Source organism: Electrophorus electricus, chromosome 11 (genome assembly GCF_013358815.1).
Source record: "Electrophorus electricus isolate fEleEle1 chromosome 11, fEleEle1.pri, whole genome shotgun sequence".
NCBI classification, from domain to species: domain Eukaryota; kingdom Metazoa; phylum Chordata; class Actinopteri; order Gymnotiformes; family Gymnotidae; genus Electrophorus; species Electrophorus electricus.
This window is the reverse complement of record NC_049545.1, coordinates 3090499-3107221: the sequence shown is the minus strand read 5'-3', so window position 1 is coordinate 3107221 and position 16723 is coordinate 3090499. Positions and strand designations below refer to the sequence as shown.

The 16723-nt window shown below is 50.6% G+C and overlaps 1 protein-coding gene across 7 annotated transcripts in view; it reads left to right on the top strand.

Annotated features, from left to right (window-relative positions):
• Positions 1–16723, top strand: part of usp54a (ubiquitin specific peptidase 54a) — a 41976-nt gene that overhangs the window by 22052 nt on the left and 3201 nt on the right. For 3 of the 7 annotated variants that reach the window (XM_035531419.1, XM_035531417.1, XM_035531418.1), the window contains exons 4-22: positions 265–357; positions 1899–2033; positions 2849–2962; positions 3150–3232; positions 4544–4649; positions 5276–5422; positions 5810–5959; positions 7942–8110; positions 8603–8779; positions 8980–9156; positions 9646–10120; positions 10211–10347; positions 10651–10812; positions 11552–11668; positions 13391–13583; positions 13936–15014; positions 15342–15460; positions 15663–15965; positions 16147–16345. In XM_035531419.1, coding sequence (XP_035387312.1) covers positions 265–357; positions 1899–2033; positions 2849–2962; positions 3150–3232; positions 4544–4649; positions 5276–5422; positions 5810–5959; positions 7942–8110; positions 8603–8779; positions 8980–9156; positions 9646–10120; positions 10211–10347; positions 10651–10812; positions 11552–11668; positions 13391–13583; positions 13936–15014; positions 15342–15460; positions 15663–15965; positions 16147–16345 — 4135 coding nt within the window. The other 4 variants (XM_035531420.1, XM_035531421.1, XM_035531422.1 and 1 more) reach the window with 4 other exon arrangements.

Genomic DNA, 16723 nt, shown 5'->3' with positions numbered 1-16723 from the left:
TCAGTGTGGAACGTTGACTGCCACCACGCAGGGCAGCTCATGGAGCACGTTTGTGTTTTTGATGGTTGAAGCTGCCGAGATGCTTGGGAGGCCAGTGGGAGAGTGTCTGGAGCATGACAACTCCTGCTCATGTCCCAGAGTACCCTCCCTACTGCAGGGTTCCACTGCATCCGTCCTGCAGTGACTCCCTGACGGCTTCCTGAGGGGAAATGCTGCTGTTCTGGAGCCGATTTGTCACATTCCTTTGTTTTTCTTCCCTGACAGGTCCTTTGGCACCTGGACATTTTCCGCAGAAGTTTCCGGCAGCTAACGATACACAAGTGCATGGAGGACTCGTGCATCTTCTGTGCTCTCAAGGTGAGGGAGACGCACGGTCTGACAGGTGAACGAGCAGCCCACCACTTGCTAATGATTTAATTGGCCACAGGTATTTTAGAGTGGCCTTGTTCCTTGTGGTCACTGCGGGCAAACAGACTCCTCTGGGTTCGTGTCTGTGTCTTTTTACTGCTTGAATGTCATTGGGTGTCTCAGGGCCTGCTGGATATCTGAGATCTACTTGAAGTTATGTAGAGAATGACTAGGTTGTCATTTTGGCAGGGTTTGGCTTTTGTGGAATAGAAGAGTACACTTCTTGTGGTAAACCATCATAGTGTCCATTTACATGTAACATAGATCAGGGGGACAAATTAGTTTAGGCAGCTTTCTCACACTCTCTCTCTCTCTCTCTCTCTCTCTCTCTTTCTCTCACCTTAGTTTCCATTCCATTTACTTTTTTGGTACATTCCACCTAATCCATTGGAGTGCCGTGGTGCTCTCCATCACAAACTCAGTAACTTAACTGGAACTGGTAGCCTTGTAGGTACTGCCATGGTGCACTCGGTCAGCTTTCTTTCTGCCTCCCCCGCAGGCCTGCTGCCTTAGAGGCTGCCTGCCTATCAGAACAGGCTCCTGCATAGAGGCAGCTACTGTGAGATGACCTTAGGGCTGTTTTGTACACGTTTTATTAATTGTTCACATCATCCGCCCTTTACCGAGGCATTCAGATCCCTTACTGTAAAGAATCGATTTATAGATCGTGATAATAGTAGAGTGTGCGTGTAGTGAGGCACCTTCTCCCTTGGTTGCATCAAGAATCATATCTGCAAAAGCTGTGTTCCACTGATTATAGAGTATTTGAAGAGCCTATCATGTGTGTTTTGTGTTTTTCTAAGCACATTTTACTAGAGTGGTATCGGGATTTGTTTGTGCTGCCGCGCTGTGTATGGTCTTATGCAGTATGTTTATACAAGAGTTCCTGGTGCTGCTGCCACAGCTAAAAGCAATCTGGCCAACTGGCATTGTCCAGAGATGGAGGGAGGGAGGGAGAAAGAGCCAGAAAGAGAGAAACTGAGGGAGAGGGTGAGTGGGAGTGGAGGCGGGGGGGGTGTTACACATGGAGAGACGGAAGGAGAAGGATGGGGAAGGGAGGGAGGAAGTGAGATGAATAACAGAGGGAGAGAGTCCCATATGTTTGCTCTGCATGTAGTGTTACAGAACTCTGCAGTTTTAGCTGTTCACCTGCGTCTTCAGCAGGGTAAAAATTTGCCATTCGTCAGCGTCCCTTTGATCGCCCTGTGCTACGGAAGAGCATGAGCTCAGCTTCTGTTCCTGTTGTGTCAGTCTTTGTCCGCACTTCCCTCTTCTCCTATAGGCCAGATATAATTTCATCAATGTACATGGAAAAAGTAACTATATTAGCTGATAAAGTAGTATCAGTGTTTCTGCACTCTTTATAGTTGCATTCTTGGTGCCAAATCTCTGTCCAGTCCTGTGCAGCAGTGGGTGGGCATGTGCGTTAGCTATGTGTTTGGGTTTTGTCAGGCCGTGACCGGGCCATGTGCTGCGCTGTCCTCTTGCAGAGCATCTTCGTGCAGTTCCAGTTCAGCAGTGAGAAGGTGCTGCCGTCGGACGCCCTGCGCACCGCCCTGGCCAAGACCTTCCAGGATGAGCAGCGCTTCCAGCTGGGCATCATGGATGACGCCGCCGAGTGCTTCGTAAGTGTAACAGAAGCACTGTGGAGGTAAAAGCAGATCAGTAGGAGCTCCTGCAGAAATGATGTCATTCCTATAGCAGCTGCAACCTCCCAGGCAGCTGATGCGTGCACACACAGTCCTGCTTTAGGTTTAAAAGCTACACCTTTCCCTTTTCTTACTCTCCACTTCTCTTCCTCTCACAGAACTGAGATGCTGTGTTTGCCATTAAAGATTTGACATTAATTTCAGTGAGCGAAGCATGGTTCTCACTTGTTGTCATTATAGACCAACACACTATAAGGACAAAAGCTTTTTTGTTGCATTTTTAATCAGAACACCTGGGAGAACTTTGTTGAGGTGCTGATATGTAGGCAGCCAGCTGGAGAGTCGCTCGCTAGGTGTGTCTTAATGGGCTCCTGGCCACTGAGTGAGGAATGGTGGTCATGTCTGGGCGCAGACACATCTGTCTCGCGCTCCCTCCCTCTCCCTCCCTCTCCCTCTGCGCACACACACACACACACACACACACACAGAGCCCTGCTACCGTCCTGTAGAGCTCTCACTGCCAAGAAGCACTCAAAGCCGCAAGAATCGATTTGCACGCGACCTGAAGGACAGGGCCTCTGCCTCTCCTCTCAGCTCATCTTTCACCCCAATAACTTACTGTTTGATAGTTTATTAACAACATTATTCTGCATCTGTAAGTCCAAAGAGTGACTTCTTCAGTCATGTTCTCATGGTATGCCTGCAGGTCCTACTGTAACCAGGATTTTATTATAAATCTTAGTGTGCAGTATGCCAGCGATGTACAGACTGACATGTGCACTCTCATGCAGGAAAACATCTTAATGCGTATCCACTTTCACATTGCTGACGAGACCAAGGAGGACATCTGTACTGCCAGACACTGCATTCCTCACCAGAAATTTGCCATGACTCTGGTTGAGCAGGTAAGTTTCTTACACCTACCGTTTTCTCTCTCTCTCTCTCTCTCTCAACTGCATGTTATTGTGTAGAGGAATACTGGCAGGTCAAGTCCCTCCTCAGCTTCTCTATAACTATTGTTTCTCTCACTCTTCAAGCAGTAAAATGTTTTGCCCATCTTGTACCCACCTCTCTCCTCTCTGCCTCCCCCAGTGTGTATGTGGCAGCTGTGGGGCGGCGTCAGACCCGCTGCCCTTCGTGCAGATGGTGCACTACATCTCGACCACATCCCTTTGGTGAGTTCTGTCTGGCTGGCCAGCCATGTCCAAGCCACTCTGGGCCGATCAGCCAGGCCGGCGTGCCAACAGAGCGCAGCCTGTACCATGGAGACCGCACAAAGTTTCTCTGCCCCTCTACCTAAAAAAAGTTTAAATGTTTAAAAAAACAAACAAACAAATAAACTACTCTTAAATAATGTGTTAGACACTGAATAATTGAATGGGTCATGCAATAATCATTGTTTGCATGTGGACAGTTTCAGTGTAGATTTAAAGGTAATTGTTAGCTAGCTGAATCATTCTTCTTGGTGCAGAATGTCGTCATCTTTTAATTAAAAGCTATCCAAATGGACAGATGTGTTGTGGGTGAAAGAAGATTGGAAGGGGACTTCCAAGCACAAGTGAGACATCAAACGCTCCAGAGCAGGAAACGCTCTTGCGGTGCAGGGAGGAGTATTTCAGCTTCCTGGCATTTATTACATTAATTGAAAGATTTTACCTAGTGTTAGCCTACTTAAAACCTCCATGGGTCCTTGAGGTAAATAATTAAGTTTGAAGCATCCAAAAAAAGCCGAGGATCCCTGTATTAGAGGAGAGTAACTGAGGCAGTAGAGTGTTGGAGAGGGCCAGGGGTGGGGTCATGAAGGACCAGGGGTGGGGTCATGAAGGGCCAGGGGTGGGGTCATGAAGGGCCAGGGGTGAGGTCATGAAGCAGTGAGAGTTTTGGGGCACATTTGAGCAAAGTCACAGTTCCTTATGGATGGACGGAGGGAAGGAGGTAGGGAGGGGAAGAGAACGGTACACGGGTAAAGTGCTGGAAAATATTTTGCAGTGCAAGTAAGGTGGGTGTGTGAACGTCTTCGTTCAGAATAATGTGAACATGCACTAATACACACCTACACAACAGGAGGGGTGTATCCTGATAGCAGGTTGCCAGCATAATGCATCTGTGTCTGCAGAGGTAGCCCAACTCTGAGAGGGAGGGAGGGGTAGTAGTGCTATAAGGGTGTTTGTGTGTGCGCGTGTGTTTTAGTGCATGCATGTGTATGTGAGCACATGTTTCTTCAAGGAGCTTACGGCATGCGGGGGGGAGGGAGGATTCTTGCAGGTCACCTTACGGGCGGTGCACGCACATGCAAATACTTGTAATGTTTTGAGTAAAGTTGTTTTGCTATCAGTTCTAAAATTAATGCATTGTGGAGGTGGTAATTGTATTAGGAGATGAGCTCCTAACGTCTCATCTCAAAGTAATCTACATTGAACATATTTAAACATGACTAATAAAAATGAGGTGGGAAAAATAAAGAGGTGTGTGACGATGTGCTGCAGTAACCAGGCTGTGAGAATGTTGGAGTGCCGAGAGAAGCCGACTCCAGTCATGTTTGGAGAGCTGCTGAGGAACGCTAGCACCATGGGAGACCTGCGCAACTGTCCTGTGAGCACACGTGCACACGCCCACCCACCCACCCCCACTCCTAAGATCAAATTAATGAACTATGAATGTAGTGCTGCCGTGTGTTTGTGTGTATAGTACAGTATTTCTTTTCATATGTGTTGAGAGTGTGGCTGTCCGTAATAAATGGGTCAAGGTGAAAAGGATGGGAGGAAGTTTGTGTGGTTCCCTTGGGGGATTCATCTGTATTTTATCTTTGTGTGTGTGAGGGAGAGAGAGACACACTCAGACACTCATCTCCTTTCCTTCACTCTCACGCATATTAGTTGTTAGTAAGAACACCCTTGTATTGTGGCGTTAGGCATCAATGAATGAGGGTGCCCAACAAATTCTGATACTGCTCAAAGCTCTGCATTGAATATTTAAACCAAAAACTAAAAACCAGTGTGTCATAATAAAACAATATTTGTCATTCTGTATTGTTTCATCCAAAGTAGATGGGGTGTTCCTCTCCAGATGCAGTGAGAGTGGTGAAATACCAGTGCTGTAGTCTTTGGGGCTGACTGAGCTGTGTTAATGGGGGAGTTCTTCACTCTTCACTGCAGATTTGGCACAGACCCCCTACTAGCCTTTTTTTCCCTCTCCCTCCCTCTCTCTCTCTCTCTCAGGGTAATTGTGGGGAGAAGCTTCGTATTCGGCGTGTGCTCCTGAACTCTCCGGAGATCATCACCATCGGCCTGGTCTGGGACTCGGACCACTCTGACCTGGCCGAGGATGTGATTCACAGCCTGGGCACCATCCTACGCCTTGGAGATGTAAGACACACACGTGCACACGCACACGTGCATATATTTATATAGCAATTTTGCTGCATCCGATCCCACGTTTTTGGACAGAAAACGGCCAAATGGTTGTATATATCCAATGAGTCTAATTTTAGAAAGAGATCTGGGACAGAGAGAGTGGTCTAGAAAGAAGAGGGAATTTATGACCACGACTGAGTTGACATCTACTGTGTGTGTGTGTGTGTGTTTGCGCGTGCGTGCACTTGAAGTGCGAGATCAGGATCATACACTGACCATGTATGGCTGGCAGAAAAGGTGATTTCTCCTGTGTGTCATGCAAACACACCTAGCTGAGATTCGAGTGTGTGTGGGTGTGGGTGGTTGTTGGGGTATGTAAATAACCCCTGCTGTCTGCAGCTCTTCTACAGGGTGACTGAAGACAAGGCCAGGCAAGCGGAGCTCTACCTAGTGGGCATGGTGTGTTACTACGGCAAGCACTACTCCACCTTCTTCTTCCAGACCAAGATCCGCAAGTGGATGTATTTTGATGACGCACACGTCAAAGAGGTGATGCACAGTGTGAATGCCTCCAGCACTGTAGCAGAATGGATGCCTTTAATGACCGCATAGTAAATGCTTTTGGTTTGCTAATCATGCTGAACCCATATCATGCTGCTGTGTCTCTTTGTCTGTTCAGGGAAGGTTGCTGTTGGGATTTACAGTAGGCTAGACACTGTTTTAGTGTTAGTATGGTTGGTGTTGGTGACTGTGTGTGTGCGTGTGTGCGCGCGCGCGCGTGTGCACGTGGTCTGTGTGGGAGGTGGAAGGTCTGCGGAGCCAGAACTGCTGTGTTCACCGTGCTCCCCTCCATCAGGATTAACAGACGGCCCTGCCATGTTTTCATACTTGTGATGGTGCCGTCTGGCTCCTGGCCTGCAGCTCTGAAGGTCCAAGGAGACGAGTTGGCCTTAGAGCGGCTCTGTGGTCGCAAATTCTCCTGGATGAAGGCATGTGTGGCGCAGAGCTGGGCCCAAGGCCGCACATGTCTGTCGGCAGCCGTCACACGAGCAGGTGCCAACCCCCTCAGCAGATGGCCACAATTGGATCACGCCTGCACGTTGAAACTAGGAAGCAGCCATCCCCTGCGAGCCACTCGACTCAGCTCAAGGACGGGAGCGTCCGGGAGGATTCCCGCACAGCAGAGGATAGGGTGTGGCCACTGTGGAAGGGCGTGGCCGATCATGGAAGCCGTGAGGTAGCGTGACCTGGCCGCGTCGGCAGCAGACGAGCTGCTGGGTGGATGAGGCGTGTGGCGTGCACTCGAACCCACCCCTGCTCCGGCGCATATGCTGCTCTTACTGTAGCAGACCACAAAAACACGGGTATGGCCGAAACCCGACAGATGGGCACATAACGACACCACTCAAGATGTCTTCCTGCGTCAGAGCATCTCACAGCAGGCTGGGTCTCCTCCCTAATGCGCACTGTCACTGCTTTCCACCTTGGTGTCATTATGTGACTCAGTGGTGTTAAGAGTCATTGGCTCAGTCCTTGTTCAGGCGTGTGGGCCAAAGAAAGCTGCTGCACAGCGGCTCACGCACCGATATGTCTGGAGATCACAGTTGGATTTTCTGATTACTTATTTATAGTTACCACTACTAGTGTTTAAAAAAAAAAAAAAAAAACTACTTTCACCAGGTGAAAAAAAGTTTTCTTTGTTTTTGCACTGGTGTGGGTGTGTGCATGGCAGGGGCAGGGGCAGGGGCTGCAGATAGTGTGCTATTCTGTGCTGCAGTGGAGCCCCACAGGTCTTTGGACACCCAGAGGAAACAGTTTTGTATGTGTTGCGCTCCGGATGGAGGAGTGTTGCACACAAAGCAGCTTTTGCAGCAGGCCTCCCCCGGCCAGAGCACGTGAGGTGCACGGGGGCTGCACAATGTGCACAGAGAACAAGGATATCCCTCTATTGTTATCCTTCCCAGCTGGACAGGGGCTGGGTGTGGCTAGCAACGAGGCTGCAGCCGTCATAATGTCCCATCTCTCTCTCTCTCTCTTTCTCTTGCACGTGCGCGCGCACACACACACACTAGAGCTTTCTCTCATATATTTTCTCACTCACACATGCGCATGCATGTACACACACACACACACACACACAATCTAGCACATTCTTTTTTTTCATGATGATCGGGTCAGGTTGTGTGGATATCCTGTCTCTGTGTGTGAAGGAACTCAGAGAAAATCTTCAGTTTAGGAAATCGGCACTGGGGTAAGAGCTGGTCGGAAAACTGTGGCGCCCGCCTCGGAAGCGGCGCTTGTGAAGGTTTTATTTTCATTTTAAAACCGTTCCAAGTGCTGCTTCCGAGGCGCGGTCCACAGTCTGCTGCTCTCTGTGGTCTGTATGTGGCTAATCATATTGGTTTTGTCCATGCAGATGTTAGTGAGCAAGAAGCTTGAGTTATGAGATGTTAAATGAATTTGTTTCCTGCTCCTGTCTTTCTTTCTACTTCTATCTCTTACTCTGCTGCTTCTCTCTCTTGCGCTCTAAGATTGGGCCAAAATGGAGGGATGTAGTGTCTCGCTGTATAAAGGGCCACTACCAGCCGCTGTTGCTGCTCTACGCTGACCCTCGGGGCACGCCGGTGTCTGTGCAGGACCTGGCCTCTCGCCTCACCCTGCACCACTACACCAGAACCTACTACGACAGCGAGGACTCCGGTAGCCTCCCCGCTAGCTGCACGCTAGCTTCCACCTAGCTTGTTTCTTTATGTGTTGTTATATAGTAGAGAAAATCTGGATTTGTGTACTGAAATGTACTGTTGAAAAGGCATTTCTGCTTTTTATTGCGAAATGTATAATTTGATTAATGTTTCAAACTTCCTTGTCATTCATATTAAAATTTGATCTAAAACTTTAACTGATGCTGATCAAATGTTGGCAGCTACAAGGGTTCATTTAAGTTAATTTTTTGCTGCTTCAAAATAATTATATAATAACTTTATTGCTGTGAATTGCATCATTTCCAGGCATGTTTTTTTATAAATACATGGCACTCTTTCTGCAGTGTAGTAACCCAGTTTAAAAGTTCCTCTGCTTGTTGCTGTCTCTTCTGCCTGTTTTTGTGTTGGTGGATTTAAAAAGGCTTTTTTTTTTTTTTTTTTTTTTTTTTTTTTTTTTTGCGCCGTCTAAGTTTGGTTTGTGTTTGGCCAGGCCGTGAGCCCTCCATCTCAAGTGACACACGGACGGACTCGTCGACGGACAGCTACAGCCACAAGCCCTCACAGACACACCACGAGTCGACGGTCTCACACTTCTCCTCCGACTCGCAGGGAACCATTGTGTGCAGTGCCGACACGTCTGCGTCCCATGGCAGCCTCGACGCTGCGGGTGCGGCTACGTCCAGACACGCACGCGCACAAACACACGGGCATTTGCAGATTCTTTCTAAAAGTGCACTTGTTTGGTCAATCTTACTGTGAGGCATATTTGGATGTTGCATGCTGCTGTAGTTTTTGGCTGGTGTAAGCGTCGGGGGAGAGTTTGAAGGCATGTGTGATTGCCCAACGCTGCTCTTTCCCCTCGTTCAGGCCCTCTGACGGACAGCGAGTCCGCACAGCGGCACGTCCTGCGGAAAGGCAGCCCGGCAGACAGGAAGAGCGGGGTCCTTGACAGGAAGAGGAGCGCCAGTCGTCCCCGGCACTTCGAGGAGAGGAGCCACGGCTCGAAGCCTGACGAGGTGTCTTCCGCAGGATACCACAGCGAGGGTACACAACCACCCAGCACACAGGGCCTGTGCTCGGCTCAGCTGGCTGACGCCTGCAGCCGGCCTCTTCCGCTTAGCTCCGCCCTGCAGAGCTCCGCCTCTTTCACTTGTAACCACATCTCACCAAGGGGTTCGAATAAGTATCGTCTGCAGGCTTGGCCCTAAAGCCCTTGTAGACAATGGGCCTTCAGGTGAAATGCCCTGACTGCCGCCACCACACAGAGGCTCACACTGCCGTTATTAGACAGGGGAGAAAGGAACTGTGGAGAAAAGGCGGGAAAATGATTCTTAACGTGTGAGACGACGGCTCATGTATGGTGAGCACGGAGCCTGTTGAGTTGCTTCGTGTTCTGACCCTTCACCTTTTTGTCTCATGCTCTGTCCGTGCCTGTTGTCCCTTCCCCTCCGTGTGTGTGGTGTGTGTGTGTGTGTGTGTTGTGTGTTGTGTGTGTGTGTGTGTGTGTGTGTGTGTGTGCGTGCGCGAGAACAGGGGAAACCCTAAAGGAGCAGCAGGTCCCGCGCAACGGCCCCAAGCCCCCTTCCAGCCGCCTGCGCGAACTGAAGGACACCGTGAGCAGCATGATCCTCAGCCGGCCCCTCTCCGCCTCCTCCTCCTCATCTAGCTCGGTGGCGCTTTCCGACGGCGGGGCCCGGCGCCGCGACGGGGAGGCCGAGGCCCGGGGCCGACTGGCCTGGCGGCCGCGACGCGAAGCACTCAACATCGACAGCATCTTCAGCCGGGAGCGCCGCCGACAGGCGGGCTACAGCCCGCTGGGTGTCCTGCCGGGCGAGGACGTGCAGGCCCCGCCGGGCGAGACACCTGCGCAAGAGTGCCACCCACCGCCGCACCCGCCCAGGCTCATTCAGAGGATGGAGAGCGGCTACGAGAGCAGCGAGAGGAACAGCAACAGCCCCATCAGCCTGGACCTGCCCCTGGGCGAGGGCGCCAGCAACAGGCCACACAGGTGCGTGAGCACATCTTTCACCCGCCACCAACGTTACCATGGCCTCGTGCACGCTCGCTCACCAGGCTCTTCTCGCCCTTCTCGCCTCAGGGTGACGAGCGCGGCCTCTGGGAAGCCTCCGTCTGCAGGAAGCCCCACCTGGAAGAGCGTGCACCAATCCAAGAGCAGCAGCACCCTCCTACAAGACGTCAAAGCCTCGCTCCAAGGGAGCAGCCATGTGAGCTTAGGTGTGTGTGCTGCGTGAAATCGTGTGTGTGTTCGTGCAGTTTTTGTCCCTGATCCCTTCCATTTCCAAAAGTGAGACTCATGTTTGTCTAACCAACCATTCGGCTCTCACAGTCACTGTACATAACGTGATCTGTACTTGCAGCACACACTCTGTGGGTGTGAGAAGTGTAATTACATCTGTGTGTTTTATGACCACAGTTTAACAACATCCTGACACTGTTGTCCAGTATATTTACGTGTGTGTGTGTGTGTGTGTGTGTGTGTGTGTGTGTGTGTGTGTGTGTGCGTGCGCGCACTCGCAGCGGGAGAAGGCCGGAGTGAACTAGATGAACTGCAGGAGGAGGTGGCCCGTAGAGCCCATGAGCAGGAGCTGCAGAGGAGGAAGGAGAAGGAGAGGGAGGCAGCCATGGGCTTCAACCCCAGACCCAGCAAGTTCATGGACCTGGATGAGCTGCAGAACCAAGGTAAGAGCCTTGCATGCTGCCTGCTGTGAACTACCCAGAGGGGCCTTTTCAGGGCCACTGTGAGGGGCCGCACGCTTGCACAGGGTGGTGTGTGGGTGTGACGCAAGGGCTACCCTTTGTTAAACTGGGATTGAAGATTTTTTAAAAAATTTTTTATTTTATTTATTTATTTTTAGCACTAGTCACCGGGCTTCCTGAGACAAAACGATGAAGGTTTTGAGCCTGCAAGCCTGCAGTTGTGATCCGTTTCTTCTTACAGCATGTTTACAGATTAATAGGAGAGGTGTTTGTGTAGAAACGTGCAGTGAACTATGACATGAACGGGGATCTACCCTGCACATGCTCTCGAGCTGCACTACAGTATTTCTTCAGACATTTTTTTGTTTTCATTAAAAAAAAAACAAAGACAAATAATGTGCACCAGCTTCGGTAATTGGACTTCAGCTGATGGCACTTTGGCTTGAAAGTAAAAAATGCAATTTTTACATAAATATAACTGCTCCTATACCTACGTTTGTCTTGTGTGGAAGCTAATGGTTTATGTCTTCCTAGCTCACATGACGGGGTCAGGCCGCGTGTCACTGCTGGGATGTGTGTTTGCAATCGCATGCCATGCACGGTGAAGCATGTTCGTGGACGCATGCGTTAACCCGCAAATGCCTGCCTCTGCATGTGGGGTTGTGGGCTTCCAGTCTTGCTTGCGATGCATTGCTTTTGGGGTGTGTGTGTGTGTCTGCAGGGAAGGGGGACTTTGAGCGGTGTGTGCTCGAGGCGGAGGTGCTCTTAGATCAGTCTCTGAGGCTGGAGCAGGCGGGTGAGGTCGCTGCTGCACTCTCTGTGGTAAACGAAGCCGTGTGTAAGTAGTCTTAACCCACGCTCTAACGTCTGCCCTCAACTGTTACCATCTTCGTCATCTCCACCGCCTCTGCCATCTCCACTGTGTGTGTGTGTGCGCGCGAGCGAATGAGAGAGAGAGATGGGCAGAGGGAGAATCTGTGTGAAACTTTTTCCTAACCCAGCCTTGGCATGGTGTGTCTGTGTGTGTGTCTGTGTGTGTGTGTCTGTGTGTGTAACTGGACCTGGGTAAGACCTACTCCTCATATTCAGGGTTTCTTTACGATGACCAGTCTGATCAGGCCCCCACACAGTTTCCACCATTGTGCAAAAACTATACCCCGACATCACTAATGCTGAAAAACAGGTGCTGGCATCAAACAATGGAAGCTAAAAACATTTTTTCCCATCATTAAGCTAAACTCTCAGAGTAGAGGGGAGCTGTCTTCTGACAGCTTCAGAGTGTACGTTTGACTGGTTTAACAGAGTGTTGCCAAAGGTGTGTTCTTGAGCTGTACTTTCCTTTTACATGTTTAGCGTTTCCAGTGACTCTCCTGAGTCACCTGTCAGAAAGCAGAGTCACAGGCTTCCAAAATTTGAGTTCTAGTCCGTCATATCTTTAGAAATCGGCATATAATGACACTCCTTTCTCCTTGCTTGCATTACCCACGCTGAGCTGTAGTGGGTTCTGTTGTATACACCGTGTGTGTGTGTGTGTCTGTGTGTGTCTGTGTGAGCAAGCGCGCGCAAAGTCATAATAGTCCACCAGGGACCGGCAAAGCTAGGTCCCTATACATCTCCTCCTATGTGTTGACGTGCTGTCAAATCCAGCACGGGTGTGTCCAGTTGAGGAGTGGCAGGCCCATCTGTGGCCTGTTTCCCAGTCACCATAGAAATGGCAAACTAGGGAACGGGGGCGGGGCCTGCTGCTATGGCAACCTCTTCATAATTGGATTGCTTGAGTCTGCGTTGGCTTGTAAATGCCAGCAAGTCACTTTTGGCGGCTTGGCCATGTGCCGGGGGCCGGGGGTTTTCATCGTTGCTGTTTTTTTTCCCTGTGTGTGTGTGTGTGTGTGTGTGAGATGGACGTGCCAAAGCACCTGAGCACATAAACACCTGGTTTTCTGCTCTGAGTAGTACGTTTTTTGCTAATCGTGGTGATGTCACCTCAACCCTCCCCTCCTCCTCCTCCTCCTCCTCCCCTTTCTCAGGACCCCTCGCGCACTCATAGGTATCACAGATTAGATTTATCAGGTCACCTAAGCCTAGAATAGTACTGTCCTGTCTCTGGAATTATGCAGGAGCTAGGCCTGCATTGAAGCTCGGATGAAGGTCTATTTTAGGTTTTTTCAGTTATTGCTTGCTTATTTATTGGTTTGCTTATTTATTTATTTTGATGGCTGAACTGTTTGTTTTCATTTAATTCCATGGCTCGATGTTGGACACTTTATTTGATGAATTCAGCACTTGTATTAATTTCACGGTTTTGTCCTGACACAGTTACGGTTCTATTTGGTGCAACATTAGCATCAGATTTCTGTTCCACATCTCACGGTCTACCTTGTCTGTGTTTCTAGCCGTATCCCACCTCCCATATTATCTAACCCACTGTCATGTTTTTCTACACAGTAAATGTGTTTGCATGTATCCCATGACACTTTTTTCCCCTACATCAGTTCATTTTCTTTTTTTTTTTTTTCTTTTTTTTTTTTTTTCCTGTATTTTTATGTTCTTGCTGTCAAAGCCAAACTGCGGCACCCTGTGCATGAGTGCGGTGTCCCTGGGCAAGGCCGGCCGGTGGCTGACCCCCTGCTGCAAAAGTGCATGAGGCGAGCACGAAGCCTGCAGCAACACATGCAGCAGAGACACAGGCAGCAGCAGCAGCAGCAGGAGGAGGAGGAGAGGGAGGAAGAGCAGGAAGGAAAACTGCCCACCAGGTACCCGATACTGGCTCTGGTGTGTGTGTGTGTGTACATGCGTGTGGAGCCGGCCACTACACACACACACGTTTCCATCAGCGCGGTGCACAGGTGATGGCGAAGGGATGATAATGTCAGGTGTGACTGAGAGCTGAGAGCTTGCCAAGGGCTTTGTCTGTTCCTCAGGTTTGATTGACCTGCTGATTTGTGTTGGAGTGTAAAATATCTCATCACATCATGTGCAGATAGATACTGATCTACAGCCTTTGCTACACTCACTTCTAAACTTCTGGGAGTAACTGAGCTCCTTACCCACAGACTCAATTTCTTTTTTTTCTTTTTTTCTTTTTTCTTTTTTTCCCCTGCACAGTGAACAGCCTGTCCAAATACTTCTGACAGGCAGTCAGGAGGAATTTATGGAAGCACTTCCGGAAGCTTCCTTAGGCCTGCCGTCACCCCCCACTTGCCCTGCCTCCACTGTCCCTCGTACTGATGTTCCCTCTCCCAGTGCACGGCCGGATGCACCTGCCCACCTACCCGTTGTCACAGAGCTGGCTTTTCCCCCCACTGCCATGGCGCCCGCACACCAATTGGATGTCATGGATTTTATTTCTCCCACACTCAGAGGTCCCACCCCCTCACCCACACTCACAGGTCCCACTCCCCCTTCTATGGTACCAAGTCCTGCCCACACTCCCACACTCAAAGGTCCCACACCCCTTCCCACACTGACATGTTCTGCCCCCCAAGTTGGCTCCAAAGACAGTCACAAGTGCGCTGTAGCCTCCGATGACAGGCAGCCTGAAGAGCTGTACTTGGACTCTTGGGAGCACCCTGCCGGGATGGGCTCCTCCATGCGCTCGGCCAGCATACTGGGCAGAATCTCCACAACTGTGCTTGCTGTCAACGGCTACATGGCACCGGCAAGCCGTGAAGGCACCACTGTGCTACTCCCCCAGTCCGGAGCTGGAGCCAGCCCCAGTACCATCACACCCTGGGACACTCAGAGCCTCCACATGCCTCACACACACTCGCACGCGCTTTCTTCCTCCTCGTCCTTCTCCCTCCCAGAACCCTGCAGCCCAGAGGAGAAGGGGCAAGGCTCCAGGCTCCACGCCCACCCACCTCTGCTCCGCATGCACAGCAGGAGTCCGGAGAGCCCCCACACCAACACGGCCACCAAGGACCTTGTGCGTGACCCCCCTGCACACTCCTGCGTCTCGTCTCGCTCCCCCTCATCCCCGCCGCAGCACCGGCTACACATGCCCGTGGAGCGCTGGGCTGAAAACGTCAACAGATACTACATCTCCCAGAATGCTTTGAGGCCACGGTGTGGCTCACCCTGTGAGGAGCTGTCTGAACTCGACTCGCTGTACAGGGCCAGCCTGCGGGCTCCCAGCATGCCCCGGAGCCCCTGTGTGCCCAGTCCACACCCTACTGGTAGACAAGGTATTCACTTATTTAAAGTAAAGAAATTCTGTGAGTCATGACACATGGGTGAAACTCTCAGAGATGCTAATGATGTGCTACTGAGGTAGTAGCTCTAGCTAAAAAAGGAAAACGAATCTGAAAGGTAATGTACATGCTAGGAAAGAGAATGGAGTGATCTGATGTCGCAGGCTTTTGGCCACCTGTTGATCCCATGATGAGCCCAGCCACTACTATTGTGTAATATAACTATATACCATAAGTGTAGCTATCGTCCCGAGAGTACTAGGGTATGATGGTGATCTTAGCCGGGTTGTGGGAAGCAGTTGATGTGACCTATGTGTTCAGGCCCTGCTTCAGCACGTAAGCTGTCAGCTGGACCCCTGGGCCGCTCCAAAACCCCCACCGCAGAGCTGGAGAGGAGTGCCTACAGCAAATCCTCCCACCCCAGCAACACCGCATACAGAGTGGGTGCTCCATGTGTGTGTGTGTGTCTGAGTGTGTGTGCATGTTAAAATGATATACTTGAGAATAATGGGTATTGAAAGTGATAATGTTCAAGGCTAATTAGTGTATGAAATACTAAGTGTGTGTGTGTGTGTGTGTGTGTGTGTGTGTGTGTGTGTGTGTGTGTGTGTGTGTGTGTGTGTGTGTGTGTGTGGTGGTCAGCCTGTGTCTCCTGCAGTGTGTGCCATGCCGCTAGGTGAGGATGAGCAGTACAGCGCTGAGAACATGCGCCGAATCGCCCGGAGTCTCAGTGGGAGCGTGATTGGGGGACATGCCCAAACCTTGCCCTCCTCCCACAGTCTCAGTGGCAACGTGATTGGGGGGCAGGCCAACACCAGCCCCTCCTCTCACAGTCTTAGTAGGGGTGTGATTGGGCGAGAGGCAGACACCACCGTCTCCTCCCGCAGTCTCAGTGGGTGCATCGTTGGGGGGCGAGCCCAGACCATTGCCTTCTCCCACAGCTCAGTGAGTTCCATACAACCCCCCCCCCCCACTTCCTTGCTGCAGTTGCTATGCTGTTCTGATACATACATGATCTCTCAGATGTGTGTTATCTATACACCCTGCCATCTACACTTGTCACTTTTTCCTTTATAATCCCCTCTGTCTTATTGGTGCTGTTCTCAATTTCGTGCCCCATTTAAAGGACCACGCTGGCCCGCGGACGGTGAAGCACGCGGACGTGCACCACCTTAGCACCTCCCTGAATGCTCCACCTTTCCCCCGTGCTCCTCCGCAGTCCAGCCGTGAACTCGTACACCAGCGTCTGCGTCCTGGCCAGCCGATGTCTCTACCTCGGACGGCCTTGTGGCCCTGTGCGTTGGGGCCCTCTCGTGGACACCCAGGTAACCACCCCCCTCATGGGCATCAAGCTGTGGGCAGGCACACAAATGTAACTTTATGGCATTTTGCAGGCACTCTTATCCAGAGCAACTTACAAAAGTGCTTTGTGATTCACTCACAGAATGTATCCTAGCAAGTACAGTAGGTTAGAGTCCAATATACTATTGAACTAGAACACTGTTGAAATACAGGGATCACTGCTGATGCCTAGAAATACAAAACACGTATCAGCTATATAACAGACAACAACAAGTGCAATAACAAACAATATCAAGTGCAGCTCTCACGGGGACCAGGCAGGGGGTGCTGTGGGCCTCCATCTCTGTTGATGTCCACTATCAACACCCTTTCATTTCCGTTACAGGACAGAGATGTCGCTT